General features: G+C 41.0%; 1 protein-coding gene across 1 annotated transcript; it reads right to left on the bottom strand.

Moving 5' to 3' along the window:
- Positions 1-8,894: 8,894 nt before the first annotated feature.
- Positions 8,895-17,156, bottom strand: LOC138896853 (uncharacterized). The gene is made up of 2 exons (XM_070182271.1): positions 10,207-17,156; positions 8,895-9,131 (listed from the first exon to the last, which is right to left on the bottom strand). Exon 1 carries the CDS (start codon positions 12,918-12,920, stop codon positions 12,234-12,236), a length of 687 nt encoding a protein of 228 aa, XP_070038372.1. The 5' UTR covers positions 12,921-17,156; the 3' UTR covers positions 8,895-9,131; positions 10,207-12,233.
- Between the last annotated feature and the right edge of the window lie 5,702 nt (positions 17,157-22,858).

The raw sequence follows: 22,858 nt of genomic DNA, 5'->3' as shown, positions 1-22,858 counted from the left end.
ACCAAGAAATGTGCAATTCCATCAATCCTTCTATGTTAGGCAATTAAATTCAAACCTCAACGACTAAATATCACACTATTCCCATATGGATTAATCGAATTGTCTATAGACCCCATCATCAAGCAACCTCTACAACACATTCCCTTTCCTAGTGATTTTTAATCGGTAAGAATATACTTCTTAAGCAACTCAAATCATATGTGCTATCTCTGATCCCAATCCTTTTTCTCGAAGATGAACCATGACCTTTGCAAAACAATGCAAACTTCAGGTGACTCACCACATTAATCATGTGTACAAGAATCTTATTATCAACTCTATGTCAGAATTAGTATAGTCCTTGAGCTCTTAGAACCCACTTACACAATAATCAAACCATTGAAACTGAGTCTCTCCTAGTCCACCAAGTCGGGCAAACTGCCAAACCCAAAATTCCTACAACAAATGTGTCTGTAATGCCCTATTATATCAAATAAAATGATCATTTATATTACCATGTTAATCCAAGCCATTGCTATACCGACCCAACTTCTTCAGATTACTCTTGATCCGTTTTCAAAATTATAACAACACAAATAGTGGAAGACTTTAATCTAGAAGATTGAAAGAGGGGTTGATTCTTGAAAGAAAAGAATGTAACCTTTAGTATTTAAAACTTGAAACCTTGTTTAGTTGGATTCCAAACACGAGATCCATTCCTAAATTGTACAGTTATTGGAAGATCCTTTTTGCAGTATTTATTCCACATGTAGTTGGACCACAATAATTTTGATGTCCTAAATCTCCACCACAGCATGGCAAAGAAAGATTTAGAAATATCAAACAAGGATCTGAAACCTATTCCCCCCTCCTCCTTTGGAAGGCATAGATTCTGCCATTTTGTCCAGTGCCTACTCCTGCCCTCTTCCTTTGTACTCCAAAAGAACCTAGCAAATAACTTATGCAAGTGTTCAATGATATTTTTAGGAGGATCAAGAATAGATAGGATGTGTGTAGGTAAGCTCTAGAGAACACCGGAGATGAGAGTGGATTTGCCTCCAAAAGACAGCAGCTTTCCTTTCCAGGAATGAATTTTTGTTTTATTTTCTGAATTAAGTCATTATAGTATTCTTTTCTTCTCCTTGTGTAGAATATTGGAGATCCTAGGTAGGTTAAGGGGAACTTACCTTTTTGGAAACCAGTGATTAAAGCTACATTCTGAAATAGTTGGTCTACCACATTGTTGTGCATGTAGTATGAACTCTTATCTTTGTTGATCAGTTAACCTGAGGTATGCTCATATTGTGTGAGAACTTCAACAATTTTATACAATGAGTATGCGTCAGGAGAGGCAAAGATGATTGTATCATCAGCATATGCCAAATGATTCAATGGTTCAGTCCATTTTGGCATTCCATAGCCAATGAATTTCTTGTCTTCGAACAGTTTGTTCATTGATCTTGACAGTACCTCAGAAGATGATCTCCCTGCTTAACCCCTCTTGTTGACTTGAAAATCCAGTAGATTGGCCATTCACTAGAACTGAGTACCAATTGTTTGCCAGTAAGTTCCAAATCACAGTTATGTAGTGTTCAGAAAATTCCATATTTCTTAGAGTATGAAGAAGATACTTCCATGATACCCTGTCGTAGGCCTTTTCCATGTCAAGTTTAATGACGAAATTAGCAGGTTTTCCTCTTAGCCTTATATCTATAACTATTTCCTGTGTAAGCAAAATATTTTCAAATTTTCTTCTTCCTTTCAGAAATCCAGTTTGGTTTGAAGAAATGAGTGAAGGGAGGATGTTTTCCAAAATGTCATGCAGTACTCTGGAGATAACCTTGTTGATAAAGTTGCTCAAACTTATTTGTCTTTGTCACGACCCAAAATCTCACCCGTCGTGATGGCGCCTATCTCAATACTAGGCAAGCCGAAAATCTCAATAAACCACAATTTCTCTTAAGTTTGAAAATATAATATTTTAATAAAATCTACAAATCTTACAATTACTGATACAACCACTCCCAAAACCTGGGGTCACTGAGTACATGAGCATCTAATCTGAATACAAGTCTGGAAATACGGTCTATAATAGTCTGAGACCAAATACAATAAACAAGGAGATAGGGAAGAAGAGAAAAGGTCTGCGAAACACAGCAGCTACCTCTGAATCTCCAAAAACAAAGTCAACTGTGTGAGAGAATCAACACTAGCTATGACCGGGAACACCTGGATCTGCACACGAAGTGAAGGGTGTAGTATGAGTACAACCAACTCAGTAAGTAACAATAATAAATAAAGAACTGAAAATAGTGATGAGCTACACAGCTACAGTTCATATTCAGTAGTTCCAGCAAGGAATAGACATGCTTTCAAATCTGGCAGTTTAATGTCAAATCAATTTTTATACAGTTCATGCTCATGTAATCCATATATAAAATCTTTAAGAGATTTCACAACAATGACAGATAGCAACTAGGTGCAACAACAAATGGAAATCAAGTAAAACCTCTCAGGACAACAATCACTCACTGAGCTCCCAGCCCTCATCACTCGTTGGGCTCCCAGCCCTCATCACTCACACTCAATGGGCACCCGCGCTCACTGGGGGTGTACAGACTCTGAAGGGGCTCCTACAGCCCAAGCACTATAATCTGTACGGACAACTCACGTGCTGCACAGACAACTCACGTGTCATAATATAAATATCTGGATCCGCACGACCAACTCACATGCTGCACGACCAACTCACGTGCTATAGTATAATATAAGGATCCGCACGGCCAACTCACGTGATGCACGGTCAACTCACGTGCTATAGTATAATATAAGGATCTTTACAGCCAACTCACGTGCTGCATGGATAACTCACGTGCTATAGTATCAATATCTCACAATCAGGCCTCGGCTTCACTCGGTCATAAATCTCTCCGGTCTCTCAGGCTTTCAATAATCATGAAATCAGCCCAAATAACAATGATACGATGTATCAATAATAAGAACAGAGACTAAGATAAAATATGCAAGTAAAAACTGAGACTGAGTACATATAGCATTTAGCGGGCAGTTCAACAAGTACGCGTCCTCTGTGGGTCCCAACAGTACTATCACATAGCCTAAGCATGATTTCTAACATGATTTACAGTCAGATTTTATCAACACATAGAGATCATATAGCTAACAACAAATTATTCAACTTTACAGTTTCCCGAGACGGACCAAGTCACAATCCCCTCGGTGCACGCCCACACGCCGTACCTAGCATGTGCGTCACCTCCAAAATAATCACATGATACAACAATCAGGGATTTCATACCCTCAGGACCAGATTTAAAACTGTTACTTACCTCAACCCGTGTAATTCTTTATTTCGCTATGCCCTTTCCACGAGAATTGGTCTCCGAAAGCCTCGTATCTAGCCATAATTAATTCGATTTAGTCAATACCAATTATTGTAATTAATTCCACAAGGAAATACTAATTTTTCCAATAAAATCCAAAATTAACTCAAAAATCGCCCGCGAGGCCCATGTCTCGAAACCCGACAAAAGTTACAAAATATGAATGCCCATCCAACCATGAGTCGAATCATACAAATTTCACTAAATTCCAACATCAACTCGACCCTCAAATCTTCAATTAAAGTCTTTGGAGATTTCTACCATTTTCAACCCAATCTTTACCCATTTGAACTCAACAATCTTTCCATAAATCTTATTGATATGTATAAATAATACTATTACACCCAAGAATAATACTCTTAATCACCCATATTTATCCAAACTCGAAATTGAAGACTAGGGGTTAGAACCTTACCTCTTGGGTGAAGATCTTGTGATATTTCCTTGTTGGATTTCAAAGATGGAACAAGATCTTTATGAACAAAGCACTTGAGCTTCTTCCTCTCTAGAACACTCTCCCTTCTCTCTAAAAGTGTCAGATTTTTGCTCCAAAATAAGTCCCAAAGCCTATTTATCAAAATGGGATCGGGTTATAAAAATAGATAAATTAACCCTCCGAAAGCAGGTCTGTATTCGCATAATGGACCGCAGAATGGGTATGCGGGCCGCAAAGTTGATCGCAAAATCGGTGCCCAGAACTGGGCTCTTCTGGTCCATTCTGCGACCAGTTTGCGGTCGCAGAAGCAGTTTTGCGATCGCATAACTATTTTGTGATCGCATAATTGGTCGCATAATTGCATTTTTCCAGCCTTTGGTAATTTGGTCATAACTTTGTGTAGGAATGTCCAAACGATGAACGGTTTGAAGTGTTAGAAACTAGACTCAAAGATCTTTCATGTGATAGGTAATACACCATATAAAACATCGAATCATGAGAGTTATGCTCATTTGAAGTTGGATCTTGTGCGAACTCACTTGAACTTTAGTCTTTTATGAAATTTCCAACTTCTACATTCGATGCCGAAACCTATCGAATCAAGTCCGATTGACCTCAAAATTTGGACACAAGTCATAAATGACATAACAAACCTATTTCAATTTGTGGAATCGGATTCCGATCCCGATACCAAAAAGTCAACCCCTCCCCCCTCCCCTCCCCCGGGTGAAACTTTCCAAAAATTCAACTTTCGCCATTTCAAGCCTAATTCTACTACGGACCTCCAAATAATTTTACGGACACGCTCCTAAGTCCATAATCACCATACAGAATTATTGGAATTATCAAAACTCTATTCCGGGGTCGTTTACACAAAAGTCAACATCCGATCTACTATTTCAACCTAAGCTTCCAACATGAAATTCATTCTTCCAAGCTAACTCCGAAATACCTTAAAACCAAAATCGATAATTCACACAATTCATAATACATCATACGAAGTTATGCAAGACCTCAAATAGTTGAAAGGAGCGTAAATGCTCAAAACGACCGGTCGGGTCGTTACAATCTCCCCTACTTAAATATACGTTCGTCCTCGAACGTGCCAAGAGTTGTTCCTAAGCCTTTAAATCACTATCCTATCTAACGACGCATGTACCCGGGGGTGATCCCATGTCACCCTATTCCACATAGGTCTGACAACACAATACGACTGAAAATCCTTAATTTAACCTTAGCCCAAAAACCTTGGAATTCAATTCCCAACCTTCAGAATTTCTTTTCAAGACACGAATCTTACATTTACACACTGTATGAGTCTGAACAAGCTACATTGAACTATAACTATAATCACGGATATAATCACCCATCATATTACACAACTCGTCCGCTCGTAGCATCATTCCTGATCACAGTAACTACTTCAGACCAAGCAAGTACTAGTATAAAACCCTACATTCAACAGAACCTCATTTCAAAACCTTCGTACACTGCCAAAGATGAAAGAAACAATCAAAAACTCATAATCACTCATCAGATCAACTAGTCATGGAGCTCTCTCGCCCTAACCAGAACCACAATCCTCTCCTAAGCTGACTTTCAATATTATTCTCCCGAATATACCATAATCAAGCTTGATAGTACCCATTCTAGGTCCAACGACTTTATTTTATTAAACACAACTATCCCACAAACACGCCACATCAATATAACTTAACCCACCACTGCGCACTCCGTGTACCCAAATATGGGAGATGTCTCAAGGAAGAGAACCGTATTGCAAGTTTCACAAGCACCACCACAACCGCAATATTACAACCAACTCCTCAAATTTCGTGAAGAGGATAACCGTAGGTGCATGTGCACAATTGTAGAGGAAGGAAATTAATAGATCAGATAAATTATTATAGAAATAAAATTCCCACACATGGCACGGACAACTCACGTGCCAATAATATGAATCGCACGGCATGGTCACAGGCCTCTAGTCCCAACATATCATATATGAGCAATTAAACAAGTACACTTATATATGATAATGAAATAAGATTCTCATGCTCCTGGACTGGTAGAAATAGCACGCCATAGTGTAAGCACGTGCAAAGTCTGCTATCACACTCCAAATCGGAATTTTTTTTTAATGCAGAATTAGTAACTATCCCGTTTATTTAGGGAATCATCTTCTTTGTAACCTCAAGTATAGCCCAGATAGTTCTCAACAAAGATACGAACACGGGAAACGTTATAAGTTTACGCTTAACAGTCAACTCTAGGCATATAATAGCCTAAGCATTCTTCCGAGTATGAATATTTGCTATAGTGACTGCACACGGGCTCAAACCTCACATATATGCGCACTCATAGCGCATAGCTATCACAAATAATTAACGCAACTAGTGCCTCCACCAAGTTTTAAATAAAATAGTCACGCCAAATAGGTCACAACCCCGAAACAATATACTTCTGAGAACTCCCAGTCTCCAAATTCATCGAACACATGAATCACCGTAACTGATCTTAACTCCAGCACTCGAATGACTAACACATTTTCCATGCACGATTATTCCACGAGGAATACTTTTAATTCTTCCGTGCCACATAGCATTAATTTGAATATCATCAGTCTATCAACCAGGTGAGTATCACAATACTAACAAAACATTTGTAAGTCAAAACACAATGCGCCTTTTGAAATGCGCACCCTTCTCAGGAATTACCGAGCAGTTATAACATTCATCGAAATATCTTAAACTGACCATGCTGTCCAGCGTCCATTACCTTCTCTTCAAGACTGAACTGTCACCTTGTACAAGTAAATCTCAATCCCACACAATACACCGTGTCTACCATGCCATCCTGTGAAGAGTACAAGAACCTCATAATCACTCTAAGTCACAAGCAGAATACATACCCGGTCAATCAGAAACCTTCCACTTGATCTCCACCCGGAGAAAATCCCAATACGCCACATATTCCTCACACCATCAGGAAATATACTCCTCAAACCGTGGTAAAAACCATTGAGAACTCTTCGAAACCTATTTGCACAAACCAAGCGATTAGAACCGAATTCTTCTAACTCCGCCAAGCCACACAGGTTGCCAAATTCGAGAGTATTGCCACAAAACACCTATAAAGCCCCACCTCATCTTAAGAACTAAAAGAGCCGAGCATACCATTACCATACTGATCCAGCATGTTACCCGTTTGTCCTATTTTCTCCAAGTTTCTTCTGGATTATCCTCAAGTTACCATTTCTCCTTGTCAGAACATTACTACTTTACCTAAAGCTCGCTACAAGACATCCTAACATAAAACTACACCGCCCTAAGGCCCATAAGCCATTGTATTCTTCTTAAGCACCTTCATAGATACCCCAACCGTAATACTCATTCTGAAAATAACTTATGCGAATTTAAAATTGTTCCGCTTTCCTTTCTTATACTGAAATGTAGAATCCATAGTCAAATAGAATTACCGCACATCCCGATACCATCCAATGTAAGTAACTGATTCTAGTGATATACATATTCGAAAAAAAAACAATTTCAATTTCCACATATATATTTTGAATCCATTAAAACCCTCTCGATAGTCATCCACTCTGCTCACATCTAATTTACTCTGTCCCAAACGGGCCGAAAGACATGTACTCCTTTAGCACAATCAACACTCAAATAAGTAACCTTGCCTTATTACCACCTATCAAATTCATACTCCGTTCACACTAAATCATTTATAAATAACAATTCACTCATCCCATGATGTTCATATACTCATAAAGTGCAATATAACCCGTATCCAGAAATCTCCTTACTCGAGTCATTCTCGAAATCCACCTCTGCAAGTCATCACTGATTCCCAAGTATACTTCAGACCAAAACAAATAATTTGACACATAACCATGAATTGAATTGTTAATAGCAGGCCCCCCCCCACTTGGCACAAAGCCATAGATTAAAATATTTGATAACTCACAATACCCATATTTTATTACTTTCTTAATACCGCAGTCAGTTCAACAAAAATTCTTCTCAAGCTCAAGACACACCAACCAAAAAATACCCCAATCATCCGCTAATCTCGCATTCATTCTCTTAACACTCAAGTCAACTTTCTCAACCAGGTTCAAATTCAAGTCTCAACACATACGCCCCGCTGGCAGAAAAGAAAATCTCTATTCACATCATAAGGAACACACCTACATAGATTACTGCGTAGGAGATAACCCACCTGCTTAGTCTCAAATTGGCATCTTGTTATACCTTTTCGCAGCTACAATTACTATGAAATCACTTAATCTTTCTAAATCCAAACTCATTAACCAGACACGAGAATTTAATTTGCCCCAACATTTAACAACGTGAAAGATCTCTCAAAACATTCACACTCGAGATTGTACATCACATCAAAACAAAAATAAAGCACCCAATGGCCTTCCTTTACATTTCAAGGAAACACATCTCGTCACATTCAAATCGTCTTAACACATCCCGTAGTTACATCATACTCATCACAAAGCCATTCCATCGCTCATCGAGCCACAAATTTCACTCTTAGGGATATTACCGGACATATGAGTCCAAATGTACAGGTTACAACTGAAGCTACCGAGCCTAAGCTGCAGTCTAAACCTGGCCTTAAGTCCTCCAGACTGGCCCATCACCAAAACACAGAACACACATCTTGAACCTCGTTCATAGAATCATAAGCCGGCAATTCACAACTGATACCGAGCGCTCATGTGCGCATACGAATGCATGGAAGGAATTCAAAGAGTTATGTTTCAAGCTGAATTAATTCCGCATGATAGAATACAAGAAAGTGAAATTTTCCTAAGGGTTCGGCAGCCTCTCGAAGATAAGTACAGACGTCTCCGTACCGATCCGCAAGACTCTACTAAACTTGCTCATGACTCGTGAGACCTATGTCACCTAAAGCTCTAATACCAACTTGTCACGACCCAAAATCTCACCCGTCGTGATGGTGCCTATCTCAATACTAGGCAAGCCGAAAATCTCAATAAACCACAATTTCTCTTAAGTTTGAAAATATAATATTTCAATAAAATCCACAAATCTTACAATTACGGATACAACAACTCCCAAAACCTGGTGTCACTGAGTACATGAGTATCTAATCTGAATACAAGTCTGGAAAATACGATCTATAATAGTCTGAGACCAAATACAATAAACAAGGAGATAGGGAAGAAGAGACAAGGTCTGTAAAACACGACAGCTACCTCTGAATCTCCAAAAAAAAGTCAACTGTGTGAGAGAATCAACACCCGCTATGACTGGGAACACCTGGATCTGCACACGAAGTACAGGGTGTAGTATGAGTACAACCAACTCAATAAGTAACAATAATAAATAAAGAATTGAAGATAGTGACGAGCTACACAACTACAGTTCATATTCAGTAGTTCCAGCAAGGAATAGACATGCTTTCAAATCTGGCAGTTTAATGTCAAATCAATTTTTATACAGTTCATGTTCATGTAATCCATATATAAAATCTTTAAGAGATTTCACAACAATGATAGATAGCAACTAGGTGCAACAACAAATGGAAATCAAGTACAACCTCTCAGGACAACAATCACTCACTAGGCTCCCAGCCCTCATCACTCGTTGGGCTCCCAGCCCTCATCACTAACACTCAATGGGTACCCGCGCTCACTAGGGGTGTACAGACTCCGGAGGGGCTCCTACAGCCCAAGCGCTATAATCTGCACGGACAACTCACGTGCCATAATATAAATATCTAGATCCGCATAGCCAACTCACGTGCTGCATGGCCAACTCACGTGCTGCACGGCCAACTCATGTGCTACACGGCCAACTCACGTGCTATAGTATAATATAAGAATCTTCAGGGCCAACTCACGTGCTGCAGGGACAACTCACGTGCTATAGTATCAATATCTCACAATCAGGCCCTCGGCCTCACTCAGTCATAAATCTCTCTAGTCTCTCAGGCTTTCAATAATCATGAAATCAGCTTAAACAACAATGATATGATGTATCAATAATAATAACAGAGACTAAGATAAAATGTGCAAGTAAAAACTGAGACTGAGTACATATAGAATTTAGCAGGCAATTCAACAAGTACGCGACCTCTATGGGTCCCAACAGTACTATCACATAGCCTAAACATGATTTCTAACATGATTTACAGTCAGATTTTATCAACACATAGAGAGCATATAGCTAACAATAAATTATTAAACTTTACAGTTTCCCGGGATGGACCAAGTCACAATTCCCTTGGTGTACGCCCACACGCCCGTCACCTAGCATGTGCGTCACCTCCAAAATAATCATATGATACAACAATCTGGGGTTTCATACACTCGGGACTAGATTTAAAACTGTTACTTACCTCAACCCGTGTAATTCTTTATTCCCTTATGCCCTTGCCACGAGAATTGGTCTCCGAAAGCCTCTTATCTAGCCACAATTAATTTGATTCAGTCAATACCAATTATTGTAATTAATTCCATAAGGAAATACTAAATTTTCCAATAAAATCCAAAATTAACTCAAAAATTACCCGCAGGGCCCACGTCTCGGAACCCGACAAAATTTACAAAATATGAACGCCCATCCAACCACGAGTCGAATCATATGAATTTCACTAAATTCCAACATCAACTCGACCCTCAAATCTTTACCCATTTGAACTCAACATTCTTTCCATAAACCTTATTGATATGTATAAATAATACTATTATACCCAAGAATCATACTCTTAATCACCCATCTTTACCCAAACTCGAAATTGAAGATTAGGGGTTAGAACCTTACCTCTTGGGTGAAAATCTTGTGATATTTCCTTGTTGGATTTCAAGGCTTGAACAAGATCTTTATGAACAAAGCACTTGAGCTTCTTCCTCTCTCTAGAACACTCTCCCTTCTCTCTAAAAATGTCAGATTTTTGCTCCAAAATGAGTCCTAAATCCTATTTATCAAAATGGGATCGGGTTATAAAAATAAAATAATTGACCCTCCGAAAGCAGGTCTGCGGTCGCATAATGGACCGCAAAGTTGATCGCAAAATTGGTTCCCAGAACTGGGCTCTTCTGGTCCATTCTGCGACCAGTTTGCGATCGTAGAAGCAGTTTTGCGATCGCATAAATATTTTGCGATCGCATAATTGGTCGCATAATTGTATTTTTCCAGCCTTTGGTAATTTGGTCATAGCTTTGAGTAGGAATGTCCAAATGACAAACGGTTTAAAGCGTTAGAAACTAGACTCAAAGATCTTTCATTTGATAGGTAATAAATCATATAAAACTTCGAATCATGAGAGTTATGCTCATTTGAAGTTGGGTTTTGTACGAACTCACTTGAACTTTAGTCTTTTATAAAATTTCCAACTTCTACATTCGATACCGAAACCTACCGAATCAAGTCCGATTGACCTCAAATTTTGTACACAAGTCATAAATGACATAACAAACCTATTCTAATTTCCGGAATCAGATTCCAACCCCTGTACCAAAAAGTCAACCCCCCGATCAAACTTTCCAAAAATTCAACTTTCGCCATTTCAAGCCTAATTCTACTACGAACCTCCAAATAATTTTTTGGACACGCTCCTAAGTCCATAATCACCATACGGAATTATTGGAATCATCAAAACTCTATTCCGGGGTCGTTTACACAAAAGTCAACATCCGATCAACTATTTCAACTTAAGCTTCCAACATGAAATTCATTCTTCCAAGCTAACTCCGAAATACCTTAAAACTAAAACCGATAATTCACACAAGTCATAATACCTCATACAAAGTTATGCAAGACCTCAAATAGTGGAAAAGAGCATAAATGCTCAAAACAACCGATCGGGTCGTTACAGTCTTAGATCAGAAAATGCTTGGGATGTGGTTTCTTTGGTAATAACATTAGGTTAGTGTGAGTGATTGATTTTGGTAGTGATGCGCCTACATAGAACTGTTCTATCATCCTGAAGATGTCCTCCCCTACAATGTCCCAACAGCTTTGATAAAACAAACCAGTAAAACCATCAAGCCCACTGGCATTATCTCCACCTAATGAAAAGGCAGCTCTCTTAACCTCTTCAATTGTTGGAAATCTGCACAGTTCCATATTTTGCTCTTGAGTAACCATATGTGGTACATTGTTAAGTAATTCAAAGATTGTAGGATCTCCATCATGTGTGAATTGTTTGTGAAAATGATCAACTGCAGCCTCAGAAATAAGTGCTTGAGATTCCAACCACACACCATCTCCATTTTGAATTCTTCTGAGCTGAAGTTTATGTCTCTTTCCATTCACATGATTGTGGAAGAATCTTTTGTTCCTATAACCTTCAGCAAACCAATGCATGCCTGCTTTTTGCTTCATGAATTGCTCCTCGATGCTAAGATATTTCTTCAATTCAGCTTATGCCTTTTGGAGCACAGCTCTATTCTCAATTGTCGGATTCTCTTCAAAAAGCATCTCCTTGACCCTGACAATATCTTCCCTAATGGCAAGCTGTTTGAAAATATCACCAAATATCAGCTTACTCCAATGGGAAAGTGCAGTTTTAACTCTCTTCAACTTTTGTTTGAACATTAGAAAGGGATCACCAACAAAGTTTGCTATCCAATTCTGCCTTACCACCTCAGTGAAGGAGTGATGAGTAGTCCAGAAGTTGAGAAACTTGAATGTTTTAGTAGACTTCATAGCTTCTTCTGTACAACTCATGAGCAAAGGAGCATGGTCAGAACCTGTTCTTATAAGGTGCTCTACCTCTATGTTTGGGAATAGAGTCTGAAAAGGTTGATTAGCTAGTATCCTATCCAGCCTTTTGAATATACATTCAACATCTGATCTTTCATTCCACAAAGTGAAGGGACTTCCTTTGTAGCCAGTGTCAAACAAACCAGAAGAATTAATACAAAAGGCAAAGTCTTCAATTTCTGGTAGATATACTAGTAATCCTCCTATTTTTTCCTCCTCATGAAGAACAACATTGAAGTCCCCTCCAACCACCCAGGGCAATTCCATGTTAGCAGCAAGGTAATACAGATTATTGCACAGTTCCAATCTGTCTAGTGATGAACACTTTGCATATACAAAGGTCATAATGATGTGCCGCCCAACATCTTAATGATATATCTTAATAGTTAGTTGCTGTTCAGTGTTAGTCAGTAGTTCCCACTCTACCATAGCATCCAAAAATAGCCACATCTTCCCATTAATATTTGAGTTAACAGTGTCCATCCCCGCCTTCTCCTATACTTGTGAATTAACCCCTGATTTTGAAAAGGCTCCATAAGTGCTATAATGAAAAAACTATGTTCCTTTTGCATGTTGATGACTCTTTGAAAGGCCTGCCGAGTCTTAATAGACCTAATGTTCCATATTAATATTTTAACCATCATTTAGTTGTTGATGTTGCCCTCTAGGGCAAGATCCTGGTTGGTAGAAGTGGCTCCTTAGCATGTGTTTGCTTCTTGCCTTTCTTTCCATGTCTGGGTGAGATTCTAGGTGATAAATCTCCTTCCCTTGAAACAACTTTGAAGTTCCCAGTAGTGGTTTCATCTTCTCCTTTATCTTCCAGCTGATGTTTGTCGACCAAAGCTGTATGAATTTCAAGTGGCAGTTCCTCGTGTGTGATAAGATCATGTAAAATCTGATTGGGAGAGATCAGTAGAACATTGAGATGGATCTGGATTGGAGAGCCAGTAGGTGAAGCATAAGCAATGGGATTAGTGGTAATTGCTGGATATTCCCTTTGTACAATTGCAAGCTCCACATGGTCAAGTCCCCTATTGTAGTTATGCTCATCAAGAATTTGTAAGGCTGATCTTGCTGTTTGATCTTCTACAGCATCAGTACTCTCCTCATTAGGCAAAACTTCCAACAGATTACAAGCAATAGTTGGTAAAAACTGTTGTGTGGTGCATTATTCATAGATATCATAATGGCTAAATTGTTTGTGGATCTAGAGTTATGTTGGCTCTCCGATCTTCAATTGTGAGGCATGTATTTACTTGTTGGTTGAACTCAGATTGTTGCACTTCATCGCTATAGAGTTCTGTAGCACCTCTAGTAGAGTTAGGTGAATCCCCAAAAGTCTGCGAAGGTACTTTCTGACATGGGTGATTGAGGGTAACATTTAGGACTGGCTTTTGTGTTCCAAAGCTCCTTTGAACCCAGGAAGCTGTGGTTTCCTTTGTAGCTGGCCCTTTTAATTCAGTACCACTGGCAGTGGGTTCCCTAGTATTCACTAAATGTTAACGATTAGAGCTGTGATTTTCCACACTGCCAATACTCTAGTTATGTTGGTGCTTGTAGGATTCAATTGATGGAAGCTTCTTCTGTTGAGCTGTAATAGCAACCTGTGCATTAGTGGCTGCAACTTCCACCACATGTGATATAGTTTCAATAGATATACATGTTCTAGTGGGAGAAGTGTGTGTTATGTTGTCCATCATAGATGTAGTCTGTGCAGCAGCAGTCACATGCAAAAACTGAGAAGATGTAAAACCTGCTGACTCCCCCAATTGATCAAGTTCAGGGGTTTCCTGCTCACCCTGCTTTCCTTTCTCTCTTTCAACCACATGAATAATGTAATTTGGTAGTGGATTGTGCACACCCTCAGAAGAATATGGATGATCATTGTGGGATCTGGGATTTGTATTTGAAATCTGGTGTAGGTTGTTGGGTTGCTTTTCACTTGTTTGAACACTTGGCTGTTTTAATTTCTGTTGTTTGCTTCTGTTGTTGATGCCTCTGAAATTCTTCTTCTTTTGAGACTGACATTGCTCCTTGGGAATATTATCCTTTGTTTGCTGATTTGGTGTGGCATTGATGTTTGTTCTTGCCTATTGTACTGCACTTTGGTCTTTCTCCACAAGTGTTGGCTGTGAAAGCTGATTTTTATGTTACCCTTGTATTATCTGCTCCTGTTGTTGTTGTGTGCCATTTGATCTTTCATGCCTGTTGGTCTTCTGATTTGATATTTGCTGTTGTTCCTCAGTTTGGTGTTGTACCCCCATATCTTGTTTTGGACTCTGATCATTTTGGAGTATAATGAGTTGAATTTGTTGTTGTTGTGATCCATTATTAGTAGTATCACTGAGAGTAGTTTTGTTGTTATTGTTGTTTGATGATTTTGCAGCAGTTTTCTTCTTTTCTTCCTCATCTTTTTTCCTTGTGGAACAGTAGTAGTCTTCATGTCCTAAATGTCTGCAGTGAAAGCAGTAAAGTGGGACATCTTCATAAATAACTTCCAACCATTGGTCATCCCCATTGACATTTTGATCCTCATCAAAGCCAAGCCAAACATGGTGAGGCTTTGTTTGGGTTAAGTCCACTTGCATCCTTACTTTGGCAACACTTCCCCTGGTCTTTTGGATGGAAGCAAAGTCAAGGTGCAGAATCTTCCTAACTGGTGATAATAAAACAGATAAAATCTATCTGTAGTAGAAATGTCATGGAAACTCTGGAATGACAATCCAAATAGGGACAATGGGAGTATCCTCATTTGGATTAAAGGTAGGTGTCCAAGCCTGTAATTCCATTCTCTGACCTTGAATGTACATGAACGTTTTGGTCCAGACAGTGGTGTGATCATACTCATTATCAAGGTCGATGTAAACTGTCTTAGCATTAGAATGAGGTATCTTAACTCCTCATCTGAGTTCTGTCTGGACAATGAAACTTCTCATAATCTGCTCCATTCTAGGCATTGTATTTAGAAACTTGCCTACAATTGTGTACAGGCACCTGCTGGCAAGTGTGATCATGTATATCCTTTCTAGTAAAAAATGTTGGTTGACCCTATTTGGTAGTTATTCTAGGAGTTGTGAACTCCATTGGTTCAATCTGCATAGCCTGCCTTGCTCGTAATTTGGTAGCTAGAGATTGTGTGATAGTAGGAGGTGATGGAGTAGGATAGGAAGGTATTTTACTTGGTTGAGTATTATTGTCACTTAGTAATATAGGTATAGGTGTCTTAATGTGCTGAGGCTGGTTGTTTTGTCTACTGGAACTGTTTTGCTACTTCGGTTTGTTAGATGGAGCTGTAGCATTTGGGTATGTGTGTGCAGGGGCTAAAGCAGGAGATTGATTGAGTATCTGTGCTTGAGAGGGAGTTTCTTTGGGAGACGAGTTACAAGTGAGATTGTTGAGATGGTGGTAGGTACCTTATTTTTTATAGTGAGAAACATGATTTTTATCAAAGTTGGTTGATATTTTAGGGAAGGTCGAAGGTGTTGGTCTGTGTGTTGGCTGGGGCAGTGTGGGATCATTTTCATTATTGGTTAACACATCAGATGTTGGCAAATTTAGTGATGGCTGTGTTGGGCGTGGTTGATCAGTAGTAGTTGGTTTGACATGCTTCTCCCAGTCAGCAAGAGAATGCTCAAGTGATCGTTGGGCAGTTGAAGGAGTATCAACATCACAGTCATCTAACATCACAGCAGCAGTGGCAGCATTTGGTCGAGCATCAAGGTCCTCACTATGCAATTGAGATTGGGCAATCCGGTGACTTCCACCAACAAGTTCTTTTCCATCCAATTCAATCACAACTTGATCATCAGAATTAGCATAGGCAACATGTGTTGTTGTAGGTATCTGCCTTTGAGCACCCTTCTTTGTTGAATGTTCTTGCAATTTCTCATGACGACTAATCTCAACATGACTTTGTGAAGCACATCCATTCATATATTCATTTAAATTGACATCAGAACTAACCCTGGTATTTCGTCAAACAGGTGGTATGTCTGATTCTGTGTATACTGTGTTCTGCCATTTTGGATCAAGTTTCTCATCGTGGTTGTTGTTTGAGGGGTTGGGATCAGTATCTAGATCAAATGGAGTAGATTGGCATTGGTTTTGACCAGTTTGGATATCCGTAACCCCTCGCGCGACCAGCATCTGTTTGTCGACATTGTTCTCATGTGCAGAATCGCATTCTCCTGTTGTGATGTTGTCTGAGACATTGTTGGTTGATAGTAAATGGTGTGCTGAGCAATCTCCATGGCTTTGAATCAGTCGATTTGGCCCAGAAATATTGCAGTGTATGTCAGCTAAGTCCTGGCGATTTCTTGGTGAAGACGTATTTCCACCATTGTTGATTTCTTCAGCATATGGGGAAGAAACGATACGGGCGCCTACTTGGGTTGTGTTCGCAGTGTATAGACGCAATTGTTGGTACTGGTCCGGTGGCTTTTCACCACCGGACGATGGATCGATGAACATTTTTGACGGGTCAGCTACTGTTCTTGTTTGTCGCCTAAGTAGAGAGCGTTTCTGTATTAGGGTTCATTGGGTAGCAAGGACTATTAAGGTGGGGTTTGAGTTTATGGATGGTGGAGAAATTTTGCTATTAATAAGAGGGAGTTTAAGGTGCCTCCGGTTGAAAGGAGAGCTGCCTCCGGTTTCATCATAAGGGTATCTATGTTATTTTAGTAAAATGGAGCTATGCTATTGGCTACAAGTATTGATTATTGTAGCTCCCACAAAATATTTGAATTTATTGACCATTTTGCTCATCAACTGATATATTATTTTATTTAGATCCTACGCGTGCCTTCAGTTGCCAAGTTATGTAAGCTACTATACTGGGCCCATAATAATGTTGGAGTCTACTAATAAGTTTGTCTTTGGACTGTTGCTAATTTATTGTATTTATCAATATTTTGGGCTTTCTAATCTTGCCCCTGGATTTTTAAATTTGAGATGAAAACCTTTTTCAACCACAATTCGGCCCACTTTAATGTACATAAATTCTTCTAATCAAATTAATTGAATTTTTTGTGAATTACGTAGTTTATGTGAAAAGCTAAACAAGTGTGCCACTAAGGGGAATCCAGTATTTCAAGAGAAAAGGTTTACTATTGTGAAAAGGTGGATCTAAAATTTATATTTGACTTGTTTAACTTTAGTCTCTTACCATGCAACGCCCCGACCGATCGTTTTGTGTATTTGAGCTCTAATTTTCCTTTGATGCTTCCCACATGTATATTTATGATTTTATGACTTTCGAGGTTAGTTAATTTCATTCCGGAAAGGTTTTGAGTTGATTTGGACTTTTTGGTTCTGGACTTAGAATCCTAAATTAGATATGTTGATCAAAGTTTGACTTTGTGAAAACAACTCCGGGACGGTATTTTGATGGCTCCGATAGGTTCGTATCATGATTTTGGACTTGGGCGTATGCCCAAAATCGAATCCGGAGGTCCCTAGGTTGATTTGTCTTGTTTTTCCGAAAATTGGCAATTTGAGGTTTAGAAGTCTTCAAAAGTTTCACTGTATACCTTTTGGCTACCGGGTTCGAAATTTGATTTTGGGACTTGAATAGGTCTATTTTGCTATTTGGAACTTGTCTGCAAAATTTGTCATCATTTGGAGTTGGTTTGATAGGATTCGGACACTTGGTTGCAATTCTAGAGGTTCTTGCGTTTTCATTTGAAATTCATGCGTTTTGATGTCCGATTCTAGTTCTAGATGTTATTTTTGTGTTTTGATCGCGTGAGCGAGTTCTTATGATATTTTAATACTTGTGTGGAAATTTGATTTGGAGCCTCGAGGGCTCGGGTGACTTTCAGACGTGTTTCAGAATGATTTTGAACTGAAACAGGTTGCTGGTGTGTTGGTGTATCTGATGTCGTAATTGCGAATACCAGCATCGCAATTGCGATCTTAGTAGGGGGTCTCAAGTGTCGCAATTGCGAAGTAGTACCTGGGATGGGTAGGTTTGCATTTGTGACACATTTGTCGCATTTCGCATTTGCGACTTCCCACATTGACTGTCAGTGACGCAATAAGAAAATGTAAAATATTTCTTCCCATCTTAGAATCCCATTGAATTTGACTGATCACTTGTGCATACTTACTATGTCCAGAATTGTGCAGGATGTTTTAACAGGCTCAATGTCACGGGCCCAAATCCTTACATTGGGTAGCGGCACCTGCTCGCCCGTGCAGCGCCCGCAGTTCCCCTCGCTGCAGGCCAACCTGTTTCCTGTCCCAGGATTCCCAAGCACGATCCTGTGCCTGTTGGTGGGGGTCGCCCGTAGGCTCGCCCCAACTTGTGCCGCCCGTAAGATATCTAGGCCCTTGGCCCTAGACATGTCATGGCACTTTATCTTAGGATCGCTATCCATGCGCCCCCTGGGGGATTGGCTTAGGACATGTCTTGTCCCTCGCCCAAGACTGAGCATCGCTCCCGCGTGCATAGCCTAATCCTCAATCTTGACACTCGCCTAGTGCATCCGTGACTAGCTCGTGCGTCGCCCGAGTAAGGCAACCTTTAGCCCTTGGCCATTGTCATGCACGTCTTTCGTGCCCATGCCCATACATTTCCCTCGCGACACGCTTCCATCCCGAATAGTGCAGTGTTGCCCCACAACTGCACCTTTAGGCCAACAGACCCTTGCTTGCATGGTTGAACCCAAGCCATGCTCACAAGTCGACACATGATGCCCCTATGACGGGTGCGTTAAGTATCCAATCGGTACGGAGGTCTCATTCCAACATTCGGCAGCCCGCGGGGCTGGCCGTCCCACACATCGAGCCTCCAGCACCACTTTGATGCCCAACACTAGCCCGAAGGCGTCGCGCCGCCCATAGAGTTCCCCTAACTCGTATGGGTACCTTTGACACTCCTTTGAGTCATCTAGGCAGGCCCTTGAGGTTGCCCCCAAGGTAGCTCGTTCTATACGGCTCGGTGGCAGCACGTATGGGGGAGGTAGGTCGGAGCTTTCATCACCTATACCCCCCTTATATATGCTTAAAATTAAAAAGCCCAAGTTACCCGAGTAGACAGTTCTACGTCAGACCATCAGAAGGACCTTTTTTCACCAGTTCTTAGCCAAAATCACAACTCCAAAGTGCGAGTTGTGACATCCTCCCACACTCATAATGTCATCGTCCCCGATGACACATCATGGCTTAAGACATCCCGGAGTCTGCCTCCTCAGGTATGCCTATTTCAGCTCCCTTTGTCCTGTGGGTTGGACTTCCTCGAAGTCCTTTCTCAAAAGGAGTCGTGCCCCATGCACTTCTCCCCCAAGTATCTTCCAAGGGTGCCTCTGCACTTCACCTCTATTCGGTGTTCACTTGGAAAGTGCCTCCGCACTTGCACCCTCTGGTGTCTAACTTTGTGATTGACCCACACTAGTCAATCACACCATGACCCTCACGGCCTTCATGTCCGTCTGAAGCTTTCCTTCACAGGTTAGCACATCAATGTGCTCTTTTGACGTCGCTCCCGTAGCCTTAAGGTCCCTTTGGCATGGCTCCCGTAGCCTTTCGCTCCCGTAGCATTAAGACGCCCTCTTGGCATAGCTCACGTAGCATTCCGCTCCCGTAGCTTTTAGTTGCCCTCACTACCTTGAAGATGTGTTCGCTTCCATACTCACAACTTCGCCCATATGCCTCTTGCATAGGCAGGATCCTCCCACACTCAATGTGGAGGATACATCTTAGCACTATCGTCCCACTTGGCATTCGGCCAGCTCTTGGGACGACCTTTGGTGAGTACTACATTCCCAAAGTCATAGCATCGCCGCATTCCCGAACAAAGCTCTTTGTTTTCCAACTGTTACTTCCTCAGCAAGTAGCCAATGCTCCCGGTAGTACTTCAATACTCGCCCTATAGACAGGCACCCTCTTGGCCCTGCTAGCACGGCTTCCCGGTTTGGTATGCCTCGCACCTGGACACTCACGGTCCCCGATCATTCGACGTACTTCTTTCCAGAATGACACCTTCTAACTTGGAAATCCGCCCAGTTTCGAAGTTTCACTATACCCTCGAATCCGTTTCCTCACCTTGGCAATGCCCTCAGGCAGCTCACAAGTCTGTCCTGAAGGAAAGACACTCAACTTGATGCGTTGCACGCATCCTTGGCAAGATCTCCGCTATAATCATGCCCAAGTTTATAGTCCATGGCTCCCACTCTTCGCAATATGGTTGCACGACCTGGCAAACATGGCTTTCTCTTGGCCATCCGGCTCATCGGCATATCACCTCATTCAGTAGCACCTTAGACTCACGAAAGACAATGGAATCACCCATTTCTTTCGTCGACCATTAGTATCGGATTCTCGATCTTTGGTGGCATATGAACATCAATCTCTGCTTTGACGTGATCTCTGCACTGACATCCAAAATGCACTCGCCATATCCACCCTTTGCCTTGACATTGTGCCATGGCATAGTATGGCCTTAATCAGCTCTGATACCAAGTGTCACGGGCCCAAATCCTTACATTGGGTAGCGGCACCTGCTCGCTCGTGCGGCGCCCGCAGTTCCCCTCGCTGCAGGCCAGCATGTTTCCTGTCCCACGATTCCCAAACACGATCCTGTGCCTGTTGGTGGGGTTCGCCCGTAGGCTCGCCCCAACTTGTGCCGCCCGTAAGATGTCTAGGCCCTTGGCCCTAGACATGTCGTGGCGCTTCATCTTAGGATCACTATCCATACGCGCCCTGGGGGATTGGCTTAGGACATGTCTTGTCCCTCGCCCAAGACTGAGCATCGCTCCCGCGTGCACAGCCCAGTCCTCAAGCTTGACACTCACCGAGTGCATCCGCGACTAGCTCGTGCCTCGCCCGAGTAAGGCAACCTTTAGCCCTTGGCCATTGTCATGCGCGTCTTTCGTGCCATGCCCATACATTGCCCTCGCGACACGCTTCCATCCCGAATAGTGCAGTGTCGCCCCACAACTGCACCTTTAGGCCAACGGACCCTTGCTTGCATGGTTGAACCTAAGCCATGCTCACAAGTCTACACATGATGCCCCTATGACGGGTGCGTCAAGTATCCAATCGGCACGGAGGTCTCGTTCCAACATTCGGTAGCCCGCGCGGCTGGCCGTCCCACACATCGAGCCTCCAGCACCACTTTGATGCCCAACGCTAGCCCGAAGGCATCGCGCCGCCCATAGAGTTTCCCTAACTCGTATGGGTACCTTTGACACTCCTTTGAGTCATCTAGGCAGGCCTTTGAGGTTGCCCCAAGGTAGCTCGTTCTATACGACTCGGTGGCAGCACGTATGGGGGAGGCAGGTCGGAGCTTTCATCACCTATACCCCCCTTATATATACTTAAAATTGAAAAGCCCAAGTTGTCCGAGTAGACAGTTCTACGTCAGACCATCAGAAGGACCTTTTCTCACCAGTTCTTAGCCGAAATCACCACTCCAAAGTGCGAGTTGTGACATCAATCTATTATCCAAGTCGGAGATGGTTCAACGAAAAACAAATTATAAATGTCAATTCTACGAAACAGAAAAAGGCACAAAGTGGATGCAAATAGTTTAAATCTGCAATCGGATATATTAGATCCGCTTATGAACAGAAAGGGAAAGCAAATGGTACAGTTTCACCATATGGTAGCAGAGAATACCTTCGTAATGTTAGGACCAAAAATATATGGCTCAGAATCAAACTCTTGCAAGCGCGCAGCCTCTATAGCATTCTCTATATAGCACGTTCACTGGAAGTTGGTTCAAGCCTCCTACATTCGGAGCCCGTTTGGATTGACTTATTTTAAGTATTTTTAAGTCAAAATAGTTTTTAAGCTATTTTGTAGTATTTGGATAAAATAAAAAAGTGCTTTTAAACACTTGTTTTTAAGCTAAAATAACAAAAATAAGCCAAAAATCAAAAGCTAAAATTCCTAACTTATGGTTTTTGACTTAAAAGTCACTTAAAACAAGCACATCATAACAGACTCTAGATCTGATGCGAGATTGATTCCTTATATCCTGACGATTTCACTTATATAATCTTCTTTAGTTACCATATAATGTATGCGTTGATAGTGCATTCTTGGGGAGACACATGATGTGTGTTTATGGATTAATTTGTCTTTTAAAATGGAATTCCGTTCAGAGGGTTAATTTTCAATTATAGTTTGTCAAATTTAATATTTAAGTTCAGGACATGATATTTAAATAAAAATAAGTAGTGTATTTTCGTCAGAGGTTTTTATACATGACATTATCCTATTAAAGTACATGTGCTAAATATGTATTCGCTCATTTTAAAGGTGGGCACCTTAGACTTTTT

This window comes from Nicotiana tomentosiformis, chromosome 8, assembly GCF_000390325.3.
Source record: "Nicotiana tomentosiformis chromosome 8, ASM39032v3, whole genome shotgun sequence".
Lineage (NCBI taxonomy): Eukaryota > Viridiplantae > Streptophyta > Magnoliopsida > Solanales > Solanaceae > Nicotiana > Nicotiana tomentosiformis.
The sequence above is the reverse complement of the archived record's forward strand: the minus strand, read 5'-3'. Positions and strand labels throughout refer to the sequence as shown.